The sequence below is a fragment of the Leuresthes tenuis genome, unplaced genomic scaffold, assembly GCF_036924035.1.
Source record: "Leuresthes tenuis unplaced genomic scaffold, fLeuTen1.0.hap1 SCAF_22, whole genome shotgun sequence".
Classification (NCBI taxonomy): Eukaryota; Metazoa; Chordata; class Actinopteri; order Atheriniformes; family Atherinopsidae; genus Leuresthes; species Leuresthes tenuis.
The window spans coordinates 19439070-19459937 of NW_027325376.1; the positions used below are offsets into that span (position 1 = coordinate 19439070).

Below are 20868 nucleotides of genomic sequence, written 5' to 3' on the forward strand. Positions count from 1 at the left end.
TATTTAGTTAAGTTACAACAGTCCTGCCATTGTGACAAATGCTGCACACCTTCACATCATAAAAAATATTACCTTTTTCAGCATCTTTATTATCAACAAACATTTGTTCCAGTTCCACATATGTTAATGAAGATTAGGCTATAAAAACATGTTTCCACAGAAACAAATGAAAGGTATCACAAGGTGCGTGGTTGACTCAACAAGAACCGATGTTCAGATCTATATGATTTATTCTAATATATGTGAAGTTTGTTTCTGTAATGTACAAAGTCACACAACAAAAGGGTTTGTTTCTCATCCAGGTGCTCGGATCAAAGGCCTGAGTCACACTCTGACTCACCCGCTGTCATATGACTATGATGTCATTCATGGAGCTATCAGCTTTTAAGCATGTGAAATCCTCGATGACTTTCAGCCTGAATCCAGTTCTGAGTTTATTAGCCTCTTTCCTTTGTCAGCGAAAAACAGCATTCTTCACCCCTGACCCACTGTGCACAGTCATCACAACCACTCCATCCCTGTTGTTGAACATAAATGTTGCTTGTTGAACATATTTGGTCAAAAAAGTGGGCATTTTTTTATGTTTGTGCTCAGTGAAAATCATTTTAGCTTTTATTCAAGGTAAATGTGAGTGTGTGTAAGTCTGGTTGTAGATTTGAAATTTCTAAATAAAAGTTGTGCAGATGTCTCCTCCTGGAAAAACATTTACCAGTTTTTAATGTTTTAACACCGGAAGTACTGACTTTTATGGTGTTGTTTCAATCTCAGTCTGATAACAGAAGCTTTTAAAGAGCTTTACTTCCATGTTCCTGTGGTTAAAGCTAAAACCTGGAAGCAAGTGTGTGCCTGCCCTGACTCTTAAGTTCCAGGGTTTATAGAAACGTCAGTCTCAAATTAAGCACCAGAGTGTTTGTGGCTTCCCTGTGAACAGGAGCGTGGAATCTTAAAGTATGAGACTGCTAGTGATGTTAACGTGCTTATTGGCAGGATGCCTAGCAGAGAAGCCTCATCCATGTGGTAAGTGATGTTGGAAAATATAAAAAAAGATTTTTGTTTTATGCTTATTTAAGAATGTGTATCCATTTATATATATATATATATATAGTGCCTAATTTTTCTAAAGTTGTATAGTGTATCTATACTTTATACTTCTTATTTAAGTTTCTTATTATCTAAACTGTTGACTACGAGAGAGCCTCTGCACAAGAATTCCAATGTGTCTGGACTGTTGGTTTATGCACAAATAGCAAATAAAAAACTTTGAACCTTGATTCCACACAGAAAGTCCTCCTCTTCTGACTGGAGCCCTCACTGTGGTGAGAGTATTCTTTGTCTACATAATAAATCCAAACATGAGCACAATGACTGACAATATGTAACAGGTGGATTTAAACATGCTCACTTTATGATTCTCCAGTCTACACAGAATGAAAAGCTGTGGACTTATACTCGATTCATGTATGATGCACTGGGACAGCGGATACGGCTCATGGAGCTGGGGACGTATGAGAATAAGTCATTCTCCCACGACGTGCTGGCGCTCTTCAGAGAGGTGGCCAAAGCAAAGACAAGAACATCATAAATATTCATTTTTGAGTGCTTACACTGTCGATGAGAGATGAAAAGTACAGGCGCATTTATTTAATTGAGGTGGAAGCACAAAGATCTGCTTCAAGATATCCTGACATGTTCCAGCAGGTGTAACCATAAAACAACAAGCATTACTGTCTCTAATTTTACTGGAATGGATTGCAGTGCTATTTGAGCTGGTAACTTATCAACAAAAAGAGGCCAGCATACAAAGGCAATGGTGAAGGACAAGGGTGCATAAGAATAACTGATAAAATGAGCCAGTAGTAAATAATTTACCTTTGGTTGGCACATCAAGAAAACCATAATCTTTTGTAAGAGACAAATAAAATACAAGTATGAGAAGTTATGAATGTACAAGTCTGGCCACAGCTGACCATTTAAAATCATAGGTGTGTCCAAACACGCCCACACAGAGATTGATAGATTCCTGTGGTCAAAAAGCCACTTGACTGAGTAAATTGGTATTTTCATCTAGATGCCAAGTTGCAAGTCACTCTGTATTATCTAAATGCAAAAGACAAAAAATGCTAAATTAATCAAAAATAACCAATCGTCATTCTCCCACATATCATCCATAAGGCTACCATGTATGAGATATCTTATCATAACCGCACATGCAAGAAGAAGCCCCTGAAGACAGACTTCCAGCCACTTGCGATTCCAAAGGATGCAACTCTGCTGGGCCAGGCTGTCCTGGGCAGCTCATCTGGACCTGGACAAGGACTCCTGGTCAACACCTGGACAGGAGATCTTCCTGGCAAAGCAGGTAAAAGAGCATCTAATGGTTAGAACACCTTGTCTGTTTATTACAGCCCACTTCATCAGCACATTTGGTTTCTTTTGTCGTTCCAGGAAAATACATGAACACAGTTACTGAATTCGGATGCATTCCTATCGCCACTAGCTACCAAACGAGTGAGTTTGGATGGGCGGTAACAAGGTTAGTTTCAGCATCAAAGTAACCGATGTCTGGATAACGCGTCATTACAAATGATACTTGTCTCACTTGTTTTTTTTCTTTTCATAAGCTTCTTCAACAACGTCATTGGTATTGAAGACCCTGGTCTGCTCAACCCTCCTGACTTCTGCCCAGATGCAGAGATGATGGACAGCAAAGTGGAGCCAATAGACTTCCTCAGCTTATTCCATGGCAAAGCCTGAAAATCTCCTTTGACTAATGTCTCAAAATATCTAATAAGGTATCCAATGTCCTTTAGATATTTAAAGAAGTGTATCTTTAAGAATTGACATTTTTCAAGTATGTCATATAGGATGTGTATATTTGAGGCTTGGGTAGTTTCAGCCTTTTACTCAGGAATGCACAATAAAAGCATGAGCCCAACCCCAAACCATTTATTCTGTTCTAAGTTTGAGCCCATATTTGATTTATTTTTCATAACTGCGCCTACAAGACTCAGCTACTCAATAAACAGTTTTACTCACATACTTTTTACCTCTGATGTGTAACCACTATCAATAGAAATAAAAGCATATCAAACTAATGCTGCCGTTCATGTTTTCCTGCAATTAAAGGGTTATTCTTTTATTTATTTTTTTCATCACACCTTTTCTCTAAGAAGCCACCAAGTCCTCATAAAGAGAATCAAGGGGATGGGGGCAGAATACTACTGGAATACCTTAGATATAAAAAAACAAATAAGACACTTTTATATAACTATTTTTGCATGTTTTGAAGGAGACTTGATGTACTTAAGGGACATAAATCATGTCTCACCTGGAAGATTACCAAACTCAAACTCATCTGACTAACTGACATTTTTCCACATGTGATCAAATATCCCGATAAATTCTCAGAAAGAAAAGTAACTCCTGAAAAACAACTCTCTATTTTCCTCTTGTGGATGTCTACTTTAGTTTTTATAAAATTTTCAAAACATCATTCTCAAGGTTTGTTTTCAGTTGCAACAACTACATCTTCTTCTACTACCACAAGGAACATAGCCTTTAATGCCACCCTGTGGTGACACTGCAGTACGTAACTTAATAATTAAAGAACAAACAATTATATTTAGAAGATAAATAGTGGTTTTTTTTCTTAGAAAAAAAAACACTTATTTAAGCAGTGGATAATCTTTTCATTTGATACACCATTTAAACAGTAATGTGACTACGTGGTGGTCACGTTTATACATGAATGCAATCTCACAATCAATCAGAATTTCAGTCAGAACAGAATTTCCCCTTGTTCAGTCACTACGGCACACAACATTTTGCACTCTTACAAAGAGCATCTTTGTTGACATACTGGGTGCAGACTAAAAGCCTCACCAGCTCGTATATAAAGTGCTCCAAATTTTTGCCACGGTAGTTGAAGGTGGATCTTCTATCAGACAGCATGAGAGCTCTGGTTGTGCTTGCGTGCTTGTCAGTGTGCTGCCTTGCTCAGACACCACAACCATGCTGTAAGTACACAGATTTTAAAGGCATTTGTATTTTAGGCTTTATTCTAGGCAATCCCTTGAATATCAGCAGTTTATTTGTATTTTACTTTGTTTATGTATCAGAATTTAGAAGAAATTAATCAAAGTGAACAGAATGTTATAAATAATTCATTGTGTAGCGTAATCGCCGTGGCCCTCAGGCACCTTCTGTAATGCTTTTTGTTGCAGCAGAGCTGAAGAAGACTCAGACTGAACAGACTTTGTTGTTTGATCACTATATTATGTAGAGGATGTTCAGCATTGTCCATTATTACATTCTTCTTTGCATAATCAGGTCCAGGTGCTGCAGAGCAGTTCCTAGCACAGAGCCAGCTTTCGTTATCACTTTGTTCAGTTTCTTTGAGTCACTGGCTCTAAAAGCAACTACCCCAATGGCTACAAAACAGATTGCACTCTGCACACAGACTTAACAAAGGCATACAACATCTTGGTGCAAACATTGAAGGGTCTAAGCTTCCTTAAGAATTACTCTGATATGTCCGTTATGTCCCTTTTTGTAGTCAGGTTCATGTTGCATATCCAGTCTTGTCTGTTGTCCAGGTAAACACCCAGGTATCTGTAGTCTTCCACCACCTCCACCTTTTCTGGGCTGTAAATAATGTTTGGCTCATTCCAGGTCATCATAAAATCCACAGTCATCTCCTTAGTCTTGTTCACATTCAGGATGGTGTGATTTTTCCCACACCATGCTATAAAGTGGTCAACCGGTAATGATATAATGACTGAGCTACAAGCTTTGTATGTATTAATCGAACATGTGATGTTAGATTAAAACCAGTCTATTATATTGGCAGCATCCCCTCCACTGATGACAGGAGGTCTTTCTGTGGTAAGTCTAATCTCTTTGATAAATATGTTATTGTATAATACAATGTCTTTATCACTGGAACTTTCAAAAGGTTGCATTCCCCTCAAGTTATATAGTGAATTACTGGATATTCAACATGGTATACTTTGGATCTGTAATTATGAGTTACAAGATTTTTCTCCATCTTAAAGTCCACCCAAAGTGAGAAGCTGGTAGTCTTTGCCAAGTACAATTATGATGCTCTGGGAAAGCGCATCCGCCTCAGCGAGATTGGATCCTATGATAATAAAACCTTCCACCTTGATGTACTTCTGCTTTACAGACAGGTAATAAGAATATAACAGTGATATCTATGCCATGTAAAACGCAAGATCATGTACATAATGCTGCCCTGTTCTATAGGGTGTTATGTACAAGATAAACAACAAGAACCGCACATGCTTAAAGAAGCACCTGAGTGTAGACTTCCACCCACTGGCAATTCCTAAAGATGCTTCCCTGGTCGGGCAGACTGTGCTGGGAAGCTCTTCTGTTCCAGGAGAGGGAGTCTTGGTCAACATGTGGACTGGGAAGCTGCAGACGAGGAAGGGAACAGGTAGAGTAAAAAAGAAAAAGAGGAAAAACAAAGTAGCACGTGGTCTAAAGTAGTACATGACATTGCCTGCATTTTTTTTTGTGCGTGTTTGTCTTGCTGTGCTGTGCTGTGTAAACTGTCTTGTGATCTGCGTCTGTTTCCGCAGCAAAGTACATGAGCACCGTTACTGAGTTTGGATGTATTCCTGTCAGCACTCTGTTCAATACGGACAGAAACGGGTGGGTGGTGGCCAGGTCAGTGCATATCATACAATGATCACAATCTTTCATTCATGTCAGTACCAGATCACTGCTGGTACTGTGCATGCTGACTGACTTCAATGGCTTATTGTATGTCTGGAGAGCATGAAGCAATAGTTAGTGAAGCAGTTGGAAAACAAAAAAATGAATAGGTATGATGTTTAACTACCAGTAACTTTTACTATAACTTTCACAAGAGGAAAAGCAACAAAAACATGGATTTTACTTATGGATTTTCTTCAAAGTAACATTTTCAAAACTGCTTAAGAGTAGATTCTACCTTTAACAGCTGGATATTATATGTCACAATATATAGTTAGGCCTGAAATATATTTTATAGAAAGACATTTTTCTAATCATATTGATTCTATGAGGCTCACGTAACCAATTTGCATTGTCTGGTTGTTTTTGGTTTTTAACTTTTTTCTGTTTTTCAGCTTCTTTAACAATGTCATCGGACTAGCAGATCCTGAAGTTTTCACCCCACCGCGGTTCTGTAAGAACGCCCAGCTGCAGGAAGAGGATGAAGAGAATCTGGCAACTGTCCTCAGCTTGTTTTAAAATGAAAAAAATAAAAACTGATGATGCCGATTTTTTCATGTTTTCTGTCTTTCACAGTTAATTTGTCTAGCTGTTGTGGGTCAATATTCCTTATAAACCATGGATTTGTGCATTTTTATTCATTACAAATAAAGACAGAGGAAAAAAGCATGTTGTATGTATTTTTTAATTATAGATTATCATTTAAAACAATCCATTCAAATAGATACATTTGTAAAATTGAAATTTGGCATTAAAATATGTTTAGTCTTGTCATTTTAGTCTTGTCATTTTGTTATTAGCAGTAAAGCCAAATGAACACTTTTGACAGCAGTTTGGTGCCACGTTGGGCTCAGTTACAAAACACAGCTAAGATAATCACTTCAGAGATGTACAAATATAGTAAACCAAGTGAAACTGAACTACTTGAGATCTACAGGTGCTCTTTAAAGCTTGATTCAGTTTCTACTTGAGTTAATCTAAATAAAGGTGGACTGTTATAAAATTGTAATCCTTTAATTTGTAATTGTAAACATTTCAACAAATTATGGCATTTGATACAGATGTCTTGATTTTACGAGAAGTGTCAGTGAAATGTTTGTTCGAATGTCTGTTGGAACACTCACTAAATGTTAAATACAACGTTATTGAAAAAGCAACCACAGTCACAGTCCACACTTGTGAGAATCTAAAGTTTATGTGACAGCATTGTGTACAATTAATTTTTGTGTCAGGTCTGTGAAATTCTCATAAAGTATCAAACCTGTAAGCAGTGCAGCCATGAAGAGACTAAACCAGGCCAAAAATAGCCAAAAGAATTAGTGTATTTTGTCTAAACCTGCTTTTAGTCACTAATTTTTGTACAGACGTCAAGCTGCAATTTCACATGACATTTACAAAACAGCAGATTTCATTCGCAGTTTATTCTGTGCTAAATAAAAAAGACGCATCTTATTTTGAGTTCTGTAGCACACAGGAAGTTTTAAGCTGTACCCACAACTCAGCTGAGGTATATGTAGTTCTGTGGGAAATGGCTGGAAATCTGTCAAGTGTGCCTCCAGAAGGCAGCATAATGACAAGCTATCTTTGTTGATGTCAGCTGTCATACTGAAATTTGACCCAGTCAAGAAGGGGAGGGAGGAAAGTGGAAGTGCTTTAGTATAACTCTGGAATTCTTCCTTCCTAATTCTCTAAATGCCAAAAGGTTAAATAATTTGTGTAAAGATTATCTCCCTAAATAAAAGAGAGACAGTAGGACTTGAAGAGAGATTAGCAGTTGGGGTGAAAGATCCGTATTCACACCACGGGCCAGATCTGAACACCATGCTGAGTCACCAGGACCTGCAATGTCATGATAAACACTTCCTGTTTTGAAATACTCAGTCAGGATTGGTGTACACTCAGTTGAGGAATCAAAGAAAACCCGGCAGTGGATGCAGACTGGGAACCTTAACTGTGTATTCATAAGGAAGTGAGCTGCCAGAATATTTGCAAGTGCTTTAGAGTAAAGTGCTTTTTCTGTTAGACAACATGAGAGCTCTGGTCTTGCTTGTGTGCTTGTCAGCTGGCTGCCTAGCTCAGAGACCACAACCATGCTGTAAGTATAGCCTTCAAGGACATCTGAATATCAGAAGTCCATTTGCAGTATAAAAACTGACCATGTTATTCTGATTTTATTTCAGCATTTATGGGGAATGTGTTGTAATATATACAGCTTGTATAGCTTTACGTGTCACTTAAAATAGAACCATTTCTTTGATTTTGACAGCATCTCCGCCACTGCTGACTGGAAGTCTTTCTGTGGTATGTCTTTATTCTTTTGTATGGGACTGTTTAACATCATTTAATTTGTAGTGATATGATCACAGGTAGAAGCCTAAAGGACCTGATTTTCTTCTATTTCAAAGTCCACCCAAAATGAGAAGCTGATGGCCTATGCTAAGTTCAGTTATGATGCACTGGGAAAGCGCCTCCGTCTCAAAGAGTTTGGATCTTATAACAATAAGTCCTTTCAGCTTGATGCACTTCTACTCTACAGACAGGTAATAATAACAAAACAGTGAAATCACCATAAATTTGTAAGGATCATATAAATCACAAATCGCTGCACTTAATGCTATCCTGTCTTCTAGGGTGTCATGTACAAGATAAACTACGAGAACCACACATGCTGCAAGAAGCATCTGTGTGCAGGTTTCCACCCACTGGCGATTCCAAAGAATGCTTCCCTTCTGGGCCAGGCTGTGCTGGGCAGCTCCTCTGGTCCTGGACAGGGAATTCTGGTCAACACCTGGGCTGGGGAGCTGCAGATGAAGAAGGGAAGAGGTAGAGTAAGACGACCAAAAAAAATCATGTTGTTTAATGTAGCACATGACTTTGCCAGATTCTTGCTCGTATTTCTTGTTTGTCCAGTTGCACTGCCTCAGCTCCCTTGTGATCCACTTCTGTTTTTTTTCAGCAAAGTACATGAGCACAGTCACTGAGTTTGGATGTATTCCCATCAGCACTTTGTTTCACACCGACAAAAGTGGATGGATGGTGACCAGGTCAGTGCATATACAGTACACACTTTCCTGTCACGTCAACACCAGAGCGCTTGAGTCTTGCAGGCTGACTCCCTGGCAAGGCTGAATGGCATGGAAACATGATTAAAACTGTTAGTTTTGGATAAAAGCGTCTGCTAAATGCATAAACATAAATGCAAAAATGCACAAACATTTTAGTTAAATCTGTTCAATTGGAATGGCTGCTATTGGGAAAAATAAATAAATGTACAAATTTTCATACATGGATTAAATAAGGAGGGCTTTTGTGTTAGCTTTATGTTAACCATACTAGGGTTCTTACACGTTCCGTTTCAAAATAGAACATTTTCAAAACTTCAGTGGTAAACGTGTATGTTCTGATTATTCATGCTATTATATTGCTAAATACTCATCAGCATTTAATTCAAGCTGCGATGCTAAAATAATGAGCGAAGCAGAAAAGCAGCAACATATCTGCCAAAAGAGGAAGTAAGCCAACAGGTGCTCCCTATTCTCCCTGGTATTTTTCAGTAGGACGCAATATCTTTTCAATGGGACTTTTGTGTGAAGAAGTTTGCTTGTTTATTCTTTTGCAAATTTAAATTTTTTCTTTTGGAAACTACAAATGTTTTTTCACATTTTTTTCTTCTCTTTGCTTCACCTGAAATAAGAATATTTCATCTAGCTCTTGGCTAGAAGGAAATTATTTATTTTCTCCATTGTTGAACCACTTCTTTCACCGTTGATATAAAAAAGAAATAACTTGACTTTATAACAAATACCCTCTGGGTTTCCAAAAAGGCATTTTACTACAGCAGTAAAGTTTAAGAGTTTGTTTGTTCTAGAATAGCTGATTCAAGATTTAACATAAATAAAATGCCATTTGAGCCAAGAACACATTTTCCTCCTTTTTTTCATCTCTGAGGCCTTCTGGTACTGTTTGGTGAATGTTTTTGTCTGATTCATTTTGTCTGTTCTGTTTTGCAGCTTCTTCAACAACGTCATCGGACTGCCAGATCCTCAAGAGCTCATCCCGCCACCTTTTTGTATGGGGGCCCATCTGGAGGAAGAGGATGAGGAAGATCCGGCAACCTTCTTCAGCTTGTTTTAAAACACACGGCTGTTTTCCTAAATGCTGTGCAGTGTGATGATGAGTACTGCACATTAATCTTTGCAATGAATTGGTAGCTGTCCATGGTGATGTAAACAAGCTATAAGTGGATAAACTCTATAAGTGATTTATAGGTAGTGAATGATTCTGCTTTTATGAGCTACTATTCTGTCCATATCATATACCGGTGTATTAAAATGATTAAGAAATTATTATTAAATGAGAAAAGATATGTACTTTCATGTACACTGGCACAATGGTAATCAGTTAAGATGTGAAAATACCTATATTAGTTATCTTAAACCTTGAGATTTCTCCTTGTTTGGAATACTATTAAAGAAATTCTTAATTGACTACTTTGTATGAACGAATGCCTGGAGATTTATTCAATACCTGTCCTTATAGTGACTTGAATACAGTCCTCTCCACTGAATGATGCCTTTGAGGATTTTGTTAATTAAAAGAATTAGAGTGAAAAGAGATTTCAAAAACCCTTTTATCAAGCACAAAAAAATAATCTTATTACATGATTTGTGATCAAAAGCTCTTGTTCTCTACATCTTCTCTTGTGGAAAAAGCATGGGGAAGAGATCAGGCCAATACAGAGAACAGGGCCAGTACTAGACACAGGACTATAGAAGATTTACTGTCCAAAATCGGCTAGACTCACTCAGTAAGACATCATGTAGCCACCAACTCAGCATCTTGGGACCAAAAGCAACTTTTCTGTTTTTTTATAGTTTCGACAGATGAAAGAACTGCTGCCAAATTATTAGTATCAATAATACGATAGACTTTCATTCTAAGGAAGTTACGAGTGCCTCCGTCTCATTAACAACCGAAATACTTCCTCAATGGGAATTTTAAGTGGTGTTTTTTATCTGATTTTGGTTCCTTTCTGTTGTACTGTGATAGATTACCACAGCCATTAACAAACTAAGATTATAAGAGTACGGTCTTTTACAGGTTATTGCAGAATGTTCCGTTTGCTAACAGTATGTGTTCAGACCTCCCAAAAGTCCCAAAATGTCATAACAGTTTTATCAATCTAAGTAAATGTCCTATTTTCATACATGTAGGAGGGCTTGTGTCCCTGTGAAGTACTTAGTTTGCTCCAGCTCCTCCTGGTTGTGAATGTGTAACCAATATCATAATCTTAGACCTTTTTTTTTTTTTTTTAAACCTGACAAATTTGTAATCAAAGTGAGGATGAGTATTCTTTGTATGCCTCAGTTCTCCTCTGAGCTCTACAACGATTGAGGCAGTGTGTCTGCTGGCCACTAGATGGGAGTGAAATACAAGCGCAGAATTTCTGAGCTTTCTTCTGTACATTGTTTTAGATTTTATGTGTGGATGTGATATAATACACTTTACCTGCAAAGCAAAATAAATCTGCTTCTTACACTGATATATTTGGTTTGAATTTAAAGTCCAGCACAGGTGTATTTACAGTTATATATCTTGTCATTAAGTTGTATAAAGATCAGAAAATAATTAAGAAAAAAACTCAACTACAAGTTTTACATTTGCAATTCAGTTCAATAATTTAATCAGATATTAGGATAGTCCAGTGATAGATTATTACAGCTTTACAACAGAATGAGGAGTCACATGGTAGCAATAGTAACACACTCCCCTTAGCTCTCCAACCTCCTGTACCCCAACATCTGCTGCTACCACCTGCTCCTGCACAGCTGTCTCCAACCACAGCAGCCTAGAATCTGGATCCTCATCTGAGAACTGGAGCAGGGATCCTGAACTCCGCAACACCCTTAAACACTGCTTCATCACTGAGGTAGCCTTTCCCTTCCCCTCCTTAGACCTCAACAAGGCATCTGTGGTTCCCTTGTCAATAATAAGGTCCAGGCTATTAGAACCATAGTGATTATCCAGTTGTGTGCAGTCCAGCTCTACAAACTCAAGCTGTGATGAAAGATTGTGAGGCTGAATGCCTTTAAACCGAACATGTTCCTGCATGAGTCCCACAGCTATGGGTGAAATGTCAGCACAAGTGACACAAACTGGGAAAGCAGAGTCTTTGTAAATGGAGGGGCCTAATGCAGATGTTCCACAGCCCATATCCAAGACTTTGAGCAAAGTATTTGGTTGGGACATAGTCTGCAAGAGGGGCATGATGAAGTCTCGCACAGAATCAAAACCAAAGAACCATTCAAAGTTTTTGAAGGTGGGTGTTCTGCTGCTGTTCTCAGTGTAGAAGCGGTCCCAGGTGGACTTCTTGTCCATGTTTTCAATCAGCTCATCTGGACATAAGAGGCAGGTAGATGAAATTGGAGCATTAGCGGGAAGACAGGAACGACGTGGTTGTCATATGCTGAAGCCTCATATAAAGTAACTAGTAGATACAGCTGAATTCTAAATAAATACATTATAATAACTATGATACTACTGTTAATAATGTGATGTCAAACTCTCGTTACAATCCTGGACTGAACGTTGACTATTAAGTATATGAAGCTATTTTTTAATGAAGATGCTGAAAGTCTGTTCATATGTTCCACAATTATACAAATGGGGTTTGTTGACAACAGTAACATCTATCTATCTATATATATATCATACAAACTATATTCCAAAATTAATCATTGCTGAGTGTATTGTATTTATTGTACAACCTTTCCCTTCTGCCAAGGTGACATGAGTTAAATTTTTGGTGTGACGCAATGAAACTGCTTTCTGCTTAATGGTACAGTTCTTAAACAAGGTTAAAGCTGTCGGAGAAGATTCAGTCTATTGCACAAGAAACTTATGCAGAACTAAGAAAGTTGTATTTTAAGTACCCTGCATCCCTAAATCACTTCAACTTTAACGTTCCAGCTACCCCACTGTAGCTAGTTAGCTTAGCAAGTTGGCAACAGTATCAATGCCACGTGCGCTACTACAACGGAAACATTTCAGAAAATGAAGCAATCCTAAAATTCGCTATTCAGGGTTTGGACATACTTGTTAGAGACGAGTGGTGCCGTACACACGCGGAAAATATCCTTCTTGAGAGAGTCAACGACTTTGTCAAGGAAGACATCTTTGCATGTTTTCTCTCAGACTCGATATGAGACCTCTCACTCTAACCACATTTGGCAAAATCAACTGCGGCTAGAGTCCAGTAAAATGTTAGCGAGAAAGCATCCTCTCTTAAAGTTGACGATCTTTGATTAATTTATGCCGCAGTGCGTAGGTGGGCAACGACACGCACTAAACGGTACTCGTAAAATAATAAACAGCAAAAATCAGTACAATGTCCAATGTTCCGTTGTGAGCGAAATAGATAAAAAAAAAAAGTTTACTAGAGTTGGATTTCATACCCGTTTGGAAAAACTGTCGCGTTTGTGTTGATCTAAACCTCGTTATTCCCAGACTCACTGCACACGTGATCTGAGATCGTGTCAATGTCACAAGACTAGAGTTGTTTCAGATAACAATGAGAAAGCTATAGAATTTTATAGACGGACGTACATACAGCAGGGTGTGTAGTTACATTAACCAACCGTCAGCCAGCTGATTTCAGTTTCTAAAACTTAACAATTTTCAACTCTTCCCAGTTTGAAACTTGTTTGGGATGTTGGGCAGAGGAGGACATTGTCATTTTACACCATAGCTTGATAAAAAAAAAAAAAAAAATTGAACTATTCAATGATCCCAGGAGGATCACAAAAGCAGGACACAGCACATAAGATGTAAATTGCTTTAATAAAACTCAATGAAACGCAGTGTAACAAAGGAAAAGAATCAAACAAAGCAAGTAGATAACATTTACAACCACAAAAGAAAAAAAAAAACAAACCTGTACAACTCTAATGGCTGGAGTCACTTCTATTTTTCCAAAGATTTTTTTTTCCTTTTTTTGTGGGGGTTAACCATTTTGTGACAACTCGGGGTAAATCTGGAGCAAAAGGGGTAAAGGAGGCATGTAAAGTGATTTTTTTTCTCTCTTTTTTTCCAAATAAATGAGTATAATCTCATACACAAGATGAATTCTTCATCAACGTGGCTGCTGAGGTTATTTTTTTAACCCAACACTGCAGGGAACAGCAGGAGGAAGATGAAGAGGACTGTTTGCCAGGAGTGTTATTTGTACAAGATGTCGTAGTGGCCTGGTCTATAGAGCAAGAAGATGCGCGGGTCACCACCTTCAGGGAAGACGTGGTGATTGACAGTTCCTCCTTCTCCTCTATCCATGTATTCCACCAGAATGGATACGTTCAGGGCCTGGGCTAAGGCGATGATGTGAATGTGGTCACTTTCTTTAGACATTGGCTCAACCTCCTTGGGTAAAGGTAAAAAAAACAGAACAGAAACATGTCCAGCATGAGTTTGTAATCACAATAAAACACCAACAATAGACAAACATAACTATGTGTGTTTACCAAAAATAATAATTATAATAATGACAATAATTTAAGCCACAACAATAACATTTCAATATGCATTTACCCATAAAAACTTAACCTTCAGTGAAAATTGCCCAAAAAAAGTGTTTTTTTTCCCACAGGTTCATTTTTCAAAAAACTATCCACCTGCTGACAGAACTCCTTGACAGAGCGTCCTCCTTCGATGAAATGCTGAAAGAATCCATGTTCTCGCTGCAAGTAGCCCGAGGTAAGGAGTCGCAGGTACACAACCACATAGTCTGACACATTCTGGTCGTTGAAGGAGCTCAGCAGCTCCTGCAGACTTGGTTGTTTCTCGCACAGTTCGATCAAATCCATGAACTAGGAGGAAACGCACAAATTTTTCAGATAATTACACCGACACGCGAGTCCAGCTGGCAAAAATCATGTCATCAATCAAAATCATTCATATTTGGCATGACAAAGAGTTAACTCAATGATAATTCAAACATCAAGCAACGCTCAATCGAACACCCTCTAACAACAAAAGAAGTTAACGTGTATCGTGTTCATCCAGAACAATCGATTGAAAACATTTTAGGCCAACAGACTTCAGTGAATAGAATAATCTTATATTACTTTAGTAAGGGCTTAAATTTGTCTCAAGAATAACTGTAAATGCACAGAGGGTGATCTACAAATATGCCTTGAGTTGCACACGTGATTTGCTATCCACAAAATAAATTTCCTATTTGTAACTCGTGCGTTGGTTTTTATATATATGTGTATTTGTAAATATATTCATTTGTATTTGTCAAACAAAAAAAAACATTTGTAAAACTGAAAATTCTGTTTGTGAATCATGACTAAGAAATATGGGACAATTCCATTTTTCAAGGGACAACCTTAGCAGCAGCACAGCTGACTTGTTTCAATCAATCGACTGAACCTTCACTGAACCTTCAGTGCAGACAGTTCAGTTGATTGAATGAAATTGATTGATTGAATGCAGCCACACCGGCTCTTTCACGGATCAGTTTGACACCTGAGGTGCAAAGCCTAATCTTAACGGCCCTCACGCACACACCAGGCATGCTTTCTGTTAGCAACATCAGTGCGTTAGTTTAAACTGGCTACCGTAATAACTGCAGGGTGAGTCTGCCAGCAACTTTTTTCTCCCCCATTCAGTATCAAAATTGGGGACAGGTCACCAAAATTGGGGGCATCTGGTCACCCTAGTTTAGTAAGTAGTAGTAGCCTACATGTTTGCTAATTGCATGAATCTGTTGCTAACGTTAGGCTGATTGACTGAAAATAACACAAAAGTGGCTGAAATAAAACTAAAACTTCAAAACTACAGACTAGTAACAAACACTATCCATAAATGGTAAATCACATCCAACTTGCTCCATGTTGTTACTATGGTTACTGCTAATCAGCGTTCTTCTTTCTTCATGGTTCTTAAGCCGAGCCATAGCTACATCAGTGAACAACAGTGCCATCCACTGGATGGTGCTTTGTGAATCACTAATTATTTGTTTGTGGATCTGTGTGAATTTGTGGAAAGAATGTCTCAAAAATACAAACGTGCCCACAAACAGAATTTTCAGTTTTACAAATAGAAATTGATATATTTACAAAAACATATATTTGTAAAAACCAACACACAAGTTACAAATAGGAAATTTGTATTTGTGGATAGCAAAACATGTGCAACTCAAGGCATATTTCTACCTTCTGTGCATTTGCAGTTATTTTTGAGACAAATTTAAGCCCATAGTTTAGGGCTTTACAGGACACTCACTGTATTGTGGAAGTCTTCGATGGTAAACTCAGTGAAGCCTTCATTAACCAGGTCCAGTTTACTTTTAGTTGCAACTGCTTTGAACCTGAACACACAGAAAACATGTCGACAATAAACTTGTGAATATCATACCGACCACACCTTATGACATTTAAATAAATTGTAACATCTGAGCAGAGATGGGAACCCCAAAATGATTAGTGACCACATGCACGTTCTAAGTATTATTCATATTCCAAAGAAGTTGGAATTGATAGGGCACAAAATGTAATGACCAACAAATCTCATTAACCAACATTTCATTCACAATAGAGCATAGAAAAAGTCTTGAATGTTGTAAGCGAGACATTTGACTTTTTAATGAAAAATGTGCTCAAGCTGAATTCGATGGCAGCAACACAGTCTAAAAAGTTGTGTCTGGTGAGAGGTATTAAGAAAAGAAAGAAACTGCTGGACAAACATGTTGTAACTAAGGACATTAATTGGCAACAGGTCAGTAACATGACTGGGTATAAGAAAAAAAGCACCTTAGAGAGGCTGAATCTCTCAGAGGTAAAGATGAGCAGAGGTTCAGCATTCACCAAAAAAAAAAAAGGAAACACAAATTGTAGAGCAACTTCAAGATGGTGTTCTTTAATGCAAAGTGCCAGAGACTTTGAATATTCCATCATCTACAGTACATCATATCACCACAAACTTCAGAGAATCTGTAGACATCTCTTATACGCAGGGGACATGGCCAGAAATGACTACTGCATACCCGTGATCTTTGGGCACCTAAAAACAGGCATGATTCCATCATGGAAATGTCTGCACGGGCTCAGGAACACTTCCAGAAATGATTGACTGCGAACGTAGTCCACCGTACCATCCACAAATGCAGGTTAAAGCTTAATCGTGCAAAGAAGAAGCCATATGTGAGCATGATCCAGAAACGTCTTCTCTAGGGAAAAGCTCATTTCAAATAGACTGAGGCAAAAACGAAAACCGTTCTGTGGTCTGATAAACCCAAATCTGACATTTCTTTTAGTAATGATGAATACCAACTCTCTGTTCAAAAGCCTGCATCTTTGATAGTTAAAGGTGCATTAGCGCCAATGGTATATGCAACTTGTACGTTGGTGAGGCACCGAGTAACATGTGCTCACATCCAGAGGATGGCTTTTTCTTTTTTCTTTTGCATATTCCAGGAGGCAATACTAATAAACCACATACTACATCTAACACGACAGCATGGCTTCGTAGTAGAAGAATACTAACGGAACTGACCTGCTGACAGTCCAGACCCATCACCAAAAGAATACATTTTGGCCCATCAATTAGTGCAACATACAACAAAGAAGACACGGGACTGTTGAGCAGCTAGAATCATATATCAGACAAGAATGGGACAACATTCCCCTCCTCAAAGGTCCAGAGACTGGTCTGGACCTTTGAAAAAAAAATGAAAAAGAAGAGGAGATGCTACACAGTGGTAAACATGCCCCTGTCCTAACCGTCTCACTTTCAAAATTTGACGTTTTCTTTTTCATATTGTGAAGAAAAAAAAATGTGTTCATGACATTTGCACATGGATTCATTTTGTTTTTATTCACATTTAACACAGTCTCTCAATCTGTTGGGAACTGAGGTGTACATAAAAGAGGACAAATTAGATTTTTTGGGGCCAATCGCTGAATGCTAGATGCAGGCTCAACCACCCACATGAAGTCTATGATTAATAGTGTAACATTTTTAACAAATGTACCGTTTTTAACAATATTCCCTAATAAGTATCAAGATAGAGTATCAAGAGGGTATCATGACTTAACAGGTAATTACTTTACTTTGAAAGCTTGTCTTAAGGATGAAGCTGGGTCTTTAAAACGACTGCACCCTCACTGTCAGATGCACGCTCCCATGTCTGTTACTTAACGCCAATTCAGTGCCTGTGTAGCAACCTTAAAAGGTTTTGCTTGAGATTGTAAAGCTCATCATCAAAAATAAAATTAAGAAAAAGAAGAAAAAAAAACAGGTCATATTTGTAACAATCATACCGATAAATCTCTCAAATGTGTCTACTGTGCAGCCATGATGAGAGAGAAATGCAGCAGTGGTTCGAAAGGACAGAAATGCCACTCACCTCTGAAGTTCTTTGCTATCATCTAGCAGCGACTCAAGATGTGCGAAGCCGAATGCTCTGTAGAAGCAGTTTCCGTCCGGTCGTGTCTTACGAATGTATGAGTAGTTTTTGTGTAGGTCCTGCAACAAAACATGAAGAGTTCAGAGAAGGGTTCTGAGAACCAACAGTCTTTTGGGTAAAACAACACTTTGGACTGAGGCAGAGATGTGGGTGCAGTAACCCGAGAGCAGGTGGTGACTGACCTTGATCTTGAGCTGATAAACTGTGTCTTCCTCAGCGTATTCTTTCTGTAGCACTGACAGGTCCTGTCTATCCGACACTAAGGGGTTAGTGTTGGCTATCTGCACGCCCACAAACACAGAAAATTACAATTAGCACATGTATTGGTAGCAACTTAACTCTGGGGGACTATCTTTACAAGCTGTGTCCCATGCATGCATTTCTATGTACAGAAATCCTACAACAAATTGTAAAGTTCAGTAGTTCACATGACGTTTTCAGCTGTGTCCACAAATCGGTTTTCTGATGACCGGAACCTGAAAGGCTGTTGATCCTGCAGGGTATCCATGGTTATGTCAGCTGTTAAAATTAAATCTGACCAACTGAAAAGAAAATCTCACCTCCTGCTGAATTCTGTCCTGTTGGGCAATAATGGCCTCGTCATACGCGAGGCAGTTCACTCCTGAAAGAAACATTTGACAGGTTCAGAGAGCCTCAAGAGCAGGTACTCAAGTGGTACATTTTTAGACTACAAAAATGCTGTAGCTTGTACTGCACAAGAAAAGGATATGTGTGGGAATGTCATATATTCGAGTAGATCATTATACAGAAAATGTAAACACTGCAGTGTTGTGGTGTTAACAGGTCAGTGCTATAGATGTACAATACTACATGTGACAGCAATGACCAAGAAGACAACATAATTCAAGAAATGACTTCATCTTCAGTGTCATGGGTGATTAAGATGCAAGTAGAAACACAAACTAGCCAGCTTTTCCAACAAGGAAGTAATTGCTGCACTTTGAATTCAGAACTGACTATGCTGCTGAAACTATGCGAACCATGTGGCCAAACAATATGTCGGTAAGACGCAGCTCTGACAGGAATTGCTTCCTTGGTGGTTACTGCTCACAGTTGCACACTTGTGTACCGTTTTTGGTTATTCGATTGTTTGCATTTCAAAACACTTTACACCCCTTCGCGTTTATTTGGTTTGATAAGCTATTGCATTCATTAGAAAGAACCGAACGAGTACGTACTAAAATATAATAAAAATATTGACAAACAGACATTAAAGACGATGCATAGCCTTCCCTACATTCAGCAACACTCGTTGCCACTGGCAACCATGGCCCAAATCAAAACGCAGTCATCAATTACCTTGAAAATAAGTGAATCCGAAACACTGGCTACCGTCGGTCTGCTAAACTTTGCTAGCTTGAAAACAAAACAAATTCTAGAAACGACTACGAACGAATTACACGCCCCCTCTTTAATGTTCAGTTGATACTTGTTACGTTTCCTCTGGTAAATAAAACTATTGCACTGTCACGCACGGTTTCCCTTTCAATAAGCAAACAAGCGGGGGGGCTTTCTGTATCTCTCTTTGTGTAGCAATGGCAGCTAGCTACCGTTAGCTCAGAAGCACTGGCCTCTGACTAGTCCAATCGCTGCATGTCATCCACTTAAAACGCACAGAGGGCAACGGTTGAAACGCTCTGCAGATACTACTGTGTATACTGTCTTTTATTACGAAAGAAACAACTGCGTTGCATGCTGTATATGTCGTGATTCCACTGATTCTCTCACCCTCCATCTCTCCCTGTGATGATTCCTGCTGCTCCTCCGCCATCTTAGTTGTCGTGATCTGTTTCCTAGTTTTGCATGACCTCATTCATTACACACTTCCGAGCGGGGCCAAAAGAAGAACAAATTGATTGACTTATTTATTTATTATTTAAGAAGCAACAGCGGGTACTTTTCATGTCAAGGACCTTAAAAATAAGTTAGGAACGTCGCTCTTAGCGGATGTAGTATCAGTTTAAGTGCAAGTTCCATTGCGGTAATGTAAAAATGCACAATATAGGTAAAGATTTTATTTGAGTAAAAGTGTGCAAGTGTAAATACCAAATTCCTATTAAAGTATTTTGACAAAGGCACTGTTTCGGTCCCCCTAACTATACGACACTGGAGCTGGAGGCGGAGCAAGAACGTCTTCGTACAGACTTATATTTATATGATAGCCTACAGGGACACCACACTGACGAAAAGTAAGATTATTCAATTCAATTCAATTCAGTTTTATTTATATAGCGCCAAATTACAACTAATGTCATCTCAAGGCACTTACATAATATAGTCCAATTCAAGCCAATTGGTGTTCAATTCATTGTAATCATAATCCAAATAAATCCAATAATTAATTTCAAAATAATCCAATTCATTCCTATAGAGCCAATTCAAAAACAATATCCTAGCTAATGAAACCAACAGATTGCACCGAAACTTATTTTCAGTCCAATCTCCAGTATTATTTATTAGAGGAGTACTGATGTGTACATCTGTTTGAGGTTTTGTGACTTTTTTTAGGCAACATCAACTTGTAAAACTGAAATAAAAAGTGTATGAGAGCGTATCCTCCCTTCTTAAATACAGAGGAGTATAAGTAGCCTATGAAGCAGCATGAAATACAAATATTCAAGGAAAATATAAGTTCCTCAAAA

The 20868-nt window shown here is 38.3% G+C and overlaps 5 protein-coding genes across 8 annotated transcripts; 3 read left to right on the forward strand and 2 right to left on the reverse strand.

The window, feature by feature from the left end:
• Positions 1-846: 846 nt before the first annotated feature.
• LOC140281611 (ependymin-2-like) lies at positions 847-3149 on the forward strand. Its single transcript, XM_072376109.1, has 6 exons — positions 847-1017; positions 1282-1316; positions 1418-1552; positions 2173-2359; positions 2446-2533; positions 2622-3149. The coding sequence occupies exons 1-6, from the start codon at positions 951-953 to the stop codon at positions 2752-2754; spliced, it is 645 nt and encodes a 214-aa protein (XP_072232210.1). The 5' UTR covers positions 847-950; the 3' UTR covers positions 2755-3149.
• Positions 3150-3933: 784 nt separating this feature from the next.
• Positions 3934-6263, forward strand: LOC140281864 (ependymin-like). Its single transcript, XM_072376368.1, has 6 exons — positions 3934-4016; positions 4850-4884; positions 5055-5189; positions 5266-5458; positions 5604-5691; positions 6135-6263. Exons 1-6 carry the CDS (start codon positions 3950-3952, stop codon positions 6256-6258), a joined length of 642 nt encoding a protein of 213 aa, XP_072232469.1. The 5' UTR covers positions 3934-3949; the 3' UTR covers positions 6259-6263.
• Positions 6264-7672: 1409 nt separating this feature from the next.
• On the forward strand, positions 7673-11274 carry LOC140281404 (ependymin-like). Of its 2 annotated transcripts, XM_072375822.1 has the most exons (7): positions 7673-7834; positions 8006-8040; positions 8145-8279; positions 8370-8562; positions 8696-8783; positions 9750-9890; positions 9921-11274. In XM_072375822.1, exons 1-6 carry the CDS (start codon positions 7768-7770, stop codon positions 9871-9873), a joined length of 642 nt encoding a protein of 213 aa, XP_072231923.1. In that variant the 5' UTR covers positions 7673-7767; the 3' UTR covers positions 9874-9890; positions 9921-11274. The 2 variants fall into 2 exon arrangements, with proteins under 2 accessions (XP_072231923.1, XP_072231922.1); XM_072375821.1 differs by having other exon boundaries at positions 7674-7834; positions 9750-11274.
• Positions 11270-12959, reverse strand: cskmt (citrate synthase lysine methyltransferase). Its single transcript, XM_072375820.1, has 2 exons — positions 12835-12959; positions 11270-12134 (listed from the first exon to the last, which is right to left on the reverse strand). The coding sequence occupies exons 1-2, from the start codon at positions 12911-12913 to the stop codon at positions 11455-11457; spliced, it is 759 nt and encodes a 252-aa protein (XP_072231921.1). The 5' UTR covers positions 12914-12959; the 3' UTR covers positions 11270-11454.
• Positions 12960-13559: 600 nt separating this feature from the next.
• Positions 13560-20059, reverse strand: otub1b (OTU deubiquitinase, ubiquitin aldehyde binding 1b). 3 transcript variants are annotated; one of them, XM_072375819.1, is made up of 7 exons: positions 19955-20059; positions 18766-18827; positions 18388-18486; positions 18146-18264; positions 16024-16108; positions 14406-14600; positions 13560-14154 (listed from the first exon to the last, which is right to left on the reverse strand). In XM_072375819.1, the coding sequence occupies exons 1-7, from the start codon at positions 20037-20039 to the stop codon at positions 13957-13959; spliced, it is 843 nt and encodes a 280-aa protein (XP_072231920.1). In that variant the 5' UTR covers positions 20040-20059; the 3' UTR covers positions 13560-13956. The 3 variants fall into 3 exon arrangements, with proteins under 3 accessions (XP_072231920.1, XP_072231919.1, XP_072231918.1); XM_072375818.1 differs by having other exon boundaries at positions 13560-14151; positions 19910-20036; XM_072375817.1 differs by having other exon boundaries at positions 19910-20035.
• Positions 20060-20868: the final 809 nt, after the last annotated feature.